Source organism: Engraulis encrasicolus, chromosome 13 (assembly GCF_034702125.1).
Source record: "Engraulis encrasicolus isolate BLACKSEA-1 chromosome 13, IST_EnEncr_1.0, whole genome shotgun sequence".
Taxonomy (NCBI): domain Eukaryota; kingdom Metazoa; phylum Chordata; class Actinopteri; order Clupeiformes; family Engraulidae; genus Engraulis; species Engraulis encrasicolus.
The window spans coordinates 6282205-6287204 of record NC_085869.1 but is presented as its reverse complement, the minus strand read 5'-3'; the positions used below and the strand labels follow the sequence as shown (position 1 = coordinate 6287204).

Below are 5000 nucleotides of genomic sequence, written 5' to 3'. Positions count from 1 at the left end.
TGTTCTTCAAACTAAGTGGGCAATGTAAATGCTATTGTGCTCTGTAACATGGGTCCAAAAGGACAAATAAATCAACTTATTTTGGTATAATATGATACATATTTTCTTCCCCCCGCAGGATGCTGTTCTTCACGGACTACGGAAGCGTGGGCAAGGTGGAGAGATGCAACATGGACGGCACCAACAGGACTCGCATTGTGGATTACAAAATAGAGCAGCCCACGGCCCTGGCTCTGGACCTGGTCCGGAAGCTGGTGTACTGGGCCGACGCCTACTTGGATTATATCGAGGTGGTGGATTACAACGGCAAGAACAGGCTGACCATCATGCACGGGACACAGGTGAGTGCCTAGCAGTGTTGCCAGATTGGGCTGGTTCCCACCCAATTGGGCTGCTTAGGATGGGCGTGTGGCGGAAAAAAATGGCATTTATCAGAAAAATCCGCCCAATTTTTGCCATAGAAATCAATACAATTGGGCAGGATTTTGTGCTTCTAGGTGGGTTTTGAGCATTTTTTTGGGCTGGAAATCATCAGCCTCATCTGGCAACCCTGGTGCCAAGGGGCCAGGGGCAGGAAGGGAGCTGGCTGGTGTGTACACAGCTTTGGATGTGGGACAACTTTGGCTGCAGGAACCCAGATTTGGATTTTGTTTGGGCTTGGGGATTCAAATGTAGTTACAGGTATAGAGTCAGAAAGCACAGTATCCAGTTGTGTGACCACATTTTTAAAGAAATATTTTGCATCTCTACACCACAGAATCTACCACATTTTTATATGGCTTTATGGTTTGATGAACGTAAGTGCAAAGTAAGCAACAGTATAGTAGCTGGCTGAGTCAGGTTTGACTGCTGTGAGACATATTTGGATGTAAGGTATGTTTGGCTGTTGTGAGACATATTTGGATGTAAGGTATGTTTGGCTGTTGTGAGACAGGTTTGGCTGTGAGGTAGGTTTAGCTGCTGTGTGCAGGTTTGGCTGTTGTGAGACATATTTGGCTTCTGTGAGACATGTTTAGCTGTGGGGTAGGTTTGGCTGCTGTGAGACAGTTTTGGCTGTGAAACACGGCTGGTTGCTGTCAGACAGATATTGCATGGCCGAGCCAGGTTTGGCTGCTGTGAGACATGTTTGGCTGTGAGACATGTGTGGTTACCACCTCTGTCTGAATACAAATCCTGGACATTTCAAACTCAATCAACCTTTTGGCTTGTACGCAATGGTATCCTTTATTCATTGTCCAGGAAAGAATTCTATTTTTTTTTCTGGGACAGTTCATTAAAGTCAATCAGGAAAAACCTGGACAGGTGGCAACACTAGAGACATGTTTGGCTGTGAGACAGGTTTGGCTGCTGTGAGACAGCTTTAGTTGTGAGACATGTTTCGCTGTAAGACAGGTTTGGCGGCTGTGAGACTGTGAGATTTGGCACTGTTTGGGCCTGGATGCCTGGATGGACATGGTTTGGGTCCTGGACATGGTTTGGGTTTGACCCTTTTTTGATGTAAATTCACCTTACGCCATACCCTACATGTGGTATATGTAGGTGTTTTGTATGTTGTTGTGTGTCATGCAGTATTATCAGTTTGGAGGTCAGTAAACAAACAAATGTACGGAATACTGGGCTGTCTAATGTAATGTGGTACTTAATGCATTTAAAACTCTGCATTCAATTTTATCAGTAGTAGTTATGCCCACATACTGTAATTACATCCATTTAAATTAGCTGTTCTGCTATAGCGCTAAGTGCTAAGTGTCTTGGCTAAACTGAATTTAGAAGTTCAAGAAAAGATGCCTTCAGCAACCCATATGTCTTTTCATGCCACTGATTGACTCATTACTGTAATTAAATATTTGTTAGTCTCCAAATTATAAGCAAGGCTAAAAGAAATAACACACGCCACTCAGGTTGTGTATTTGTTTTCATCTATGCCTTTGAGGCTATGTGTATGCTATGTGTGTGTGTGTGTGTGTGTGTGTGTGTGTGTGTGTGTGTGTGTGTGTGTGTGTGTGTGTGTGTGTGTGTGTGTGTGTGTGTGTGTGTGTGTGTGTGTGTGTGTGTGTGTGTGTGTGTGTGTTTATGTTTGCGTGTGTGTGTGTGTCCCTGCTATGTCTATGAGGCTATGTTGAGTGTCAGATTAATTAGCTGCAGACAGCGTACTGTCCAGTGTGCGTGAGGCCTTGCTTCTCTCCCTCTCTCACACACACACACATCTTCACGGTGCAAATGAAAATCATGATTACATCTGAAGTCTGAAAATTCTCCGCTTTTGCCGGTGATTAAAACTAAAAAATCCAATGGCCAGAGGTGAGGGTGAGACATCTCTAACTGAAAGGGAGGAGGCCGGGCGGGCAGAGTGTCAGAATATATTTTCTTAGCCTTAAGTGCTCTTGCAAGCGGAGCGGTATAATGGGGCATTATCAATATTCAGAAGTGGACCTTGACAAAGACAGGCTGGCTGCCTGGCAGAGGTGGATAATTACATGTGATGGCTGGAGGTGGGGGTAGGAGAGAGGTGCAGAAGCTGGAGGGAATAGAGAGGTGTAGGAGCAGGAGGGAGGAGAGAGGGGTAGGAGGAGGAGGGAGGAGAGAGGGGTAGGAGGTGGAGGGAGGAGAGAGGGGTAGGAGGTGGAGGGAGGAGAGAGGTGCAGGAGCTGAAGGGAAGAGAAAGGTGCAGGAGCTGGAGGGTGCAGGAGGTGGAGCTGGAGGAGAAAAGTGCAGGAGGTGGAGGGAGGAGAAGGAGCAGGAGGTGGAGGGAGGAGAAGGAGCAGGAGGTGGAGGGAGGAGAAGGAGCAGGAGGGAGGAGAGAGGACAGAGATGCAAGAGCTGGTGGGAGGAAAAAGGGCCAGGAGGTGGAGAAAGGGGCAGGTGCAGGAGGAGGAGGGAGGAGAGAGATGCAGGAGCTGGAGGGAGGAGAGAGGTGCAGGAGGTTGAGGGAGGAGATAGGGGTAGGAGGTGGAGGGAGGAGAAAGGTGTAGGAACGCTGGAGGGAAAAGAAATGAGCAGGAGGTGGAGGAGATAGGTGCTGGAGGGAGGAGAGAGGTGCAGGAGGGGTAGTGTGGTTTGATCTGGAGTCGTCTAGTGTGGCCTGACAGCCTGGCAGGTCTTCTACCTGTTCTCTACTAGTGCCTTTAATGAACACTATGGACACCCACCACAGCCTGTTGTTATTTAACTTGTGGTCTGTGGATGATAGGGCGAGGTTTGGAAAGTCCTTTTGGTCCCGCAATGAATCCTAGCCTTCTTGTGTAGCGAATGTGTGGAATGGCTGTAACTGTCCAGATGGCTTCCTAGTTAGACACTGTTTGCTTGCAGTAGCGACTTTGCAAAGTGTTAAATAAAGCAACTGTGCAAAATGAACTTAGTATCTGGCCTTAATACGTGTACAAGCTTCGTTCTAAGTTAGTACTGTGTAGCAGGTCTTCCACTCTGCACAGCCCGTCCCACCAGCAGGTCAGACGGAAAAGCTTGATTTTTTGCTGTTGGCCAGTTGGTCAGTTGATGACGTGGACCTTTCACAGCTGCTGGCACAGGACATTGTGGGAAGGTGGCAAAGTGGGGACACACCCCCGCACAGTACTTGTTTTAGTTTTCTCTTAATAGAAGGTGAAACTTAACTTGTGCTGTTTTCCCCAGGGTCTTGTTAGTCTAGTTTTGAACTCTAAACTCTATGGCCGCCATCCCTCTCTTCTCCTGTGTCCACTGTATCCAGCCTCTGCTTGGGCTGTGCGTCTGCTCACATGCATTTGTTGTTGTATTTAATTGTTTACAAAATACTCGGGGAGTGCATTTACAGTGCCATGAGAAAGTTTGGGTACCCTTATGGAAAATCATTACATCGGTTTATTTCTTGTTGAGCTTTTAAAGTAGCAACTTCATTTTAAGATATGTTAAACTGTAGGGAAAGAGAAACATTTCAGCAGTGGAAGACTTTTAATAGGTGTTACAGAAACAATTTTATGCGGATTTAAACAAAAATAGGCGTGCCACTGTACATGTGAAGCGTCTGGTGTGTATGCATGGAAGTCGACAGCTAGGGACAAATGGGTCAGTTGTCCCAGGCCTAGGATGGATGGGCCCAGAATGGGGTTCTCATTGTATTTCCCCGGACCGCACCATAGCTGTTAGCGGCACTATGTGAGTGTGTGTGTGTGTGTGTGTGTGTGTGTGTGTGTGTGTGTGTGTGTGTGTGTGTGTGTGTGTGTGTGTGTGTGTGTGTGTGTGTGTGTGTGTGTGTGTGTGTGTGTGCGTGTGCGTGTGCGAGCGCGAGTGCGGGTGTGTGCCTGCGTGCATGCGTGCGTGCGTGCGTGCGTGCGTGTGTGTGTATGTGTGAACCAGGTATCCTCTCTCTTGTCTGTTTCCATCTGATTTGACAGTAGGCCCATGGGGAAAACAGCTATGTTTGTTGCTCAAATCCATCGGAGTGTATGAAAGTGTGTATATTGGAATGTGTGTGTGTGTGTGTGTGCGTGCGTGCGTGTGTGAGAGTGTGCGTGCGTGCGTGTGTGAGAGTGTGTGTGAGAGTGCGCGCCCCACACAATCCTACGGTACATGGTGTAAGGAGAGGCCTGAAAGCAGAGCAGGCAGAGCATGACTAAGGGGATGTGCCCTGGGGGACACCTGCACTCTCCACAACCCCGACCACCAGCAAAACCCTGTTACAACATGCCCCCAATGCTGATATTATTTTTCATGGTTCATTTTTTTGTGTGCATGCAACAACATAGAGACTAATGCTAACTGAGTGTTCAACCTCACTCTTACCTAACCCTTTAACCCTTGAGCGTTGGGTTCCTCTGGGGTCTTAAAAAGTCTAGAAAAGTTGAATTCTCAGATAACAGTGATTTCAGGACTGAAAAGTATTTTGGAACCAAAAACACCCAGATTCTTGTCCTTTGGTTTTACATGTATTTTACTCAGGTCTTAAAAATGTTATCGTCGTTTAATTCCTGCAGAATTTTAAGTATTCAGTGTCGATGCTGGATTTCCAGCTTGCAATTTACTTT

General features: G+C 47.1%; 1 protein-coding gene across 1 annotated transcript in view; it reads left to right on the top strand.

The window, feature by feature from the left end:
* LOC134460642 (low-density lipoprotein receptor-related protein 1B-like) overlaps positions 1–5000 on the top strand; it is a 573784-nt gene that overhangs the window by 273027 nt on the left and 295757 nt on the right. Inside the window, exon 8 of the mRNA XM_063212999.1 lies at positions 119–341. Coding sequence (XP_063069069.1) covers positions 119–341 — 223 coding nt within the window. The remainder of the gene's footprint in view (positions 1–118; positions 342–5000) is intronic.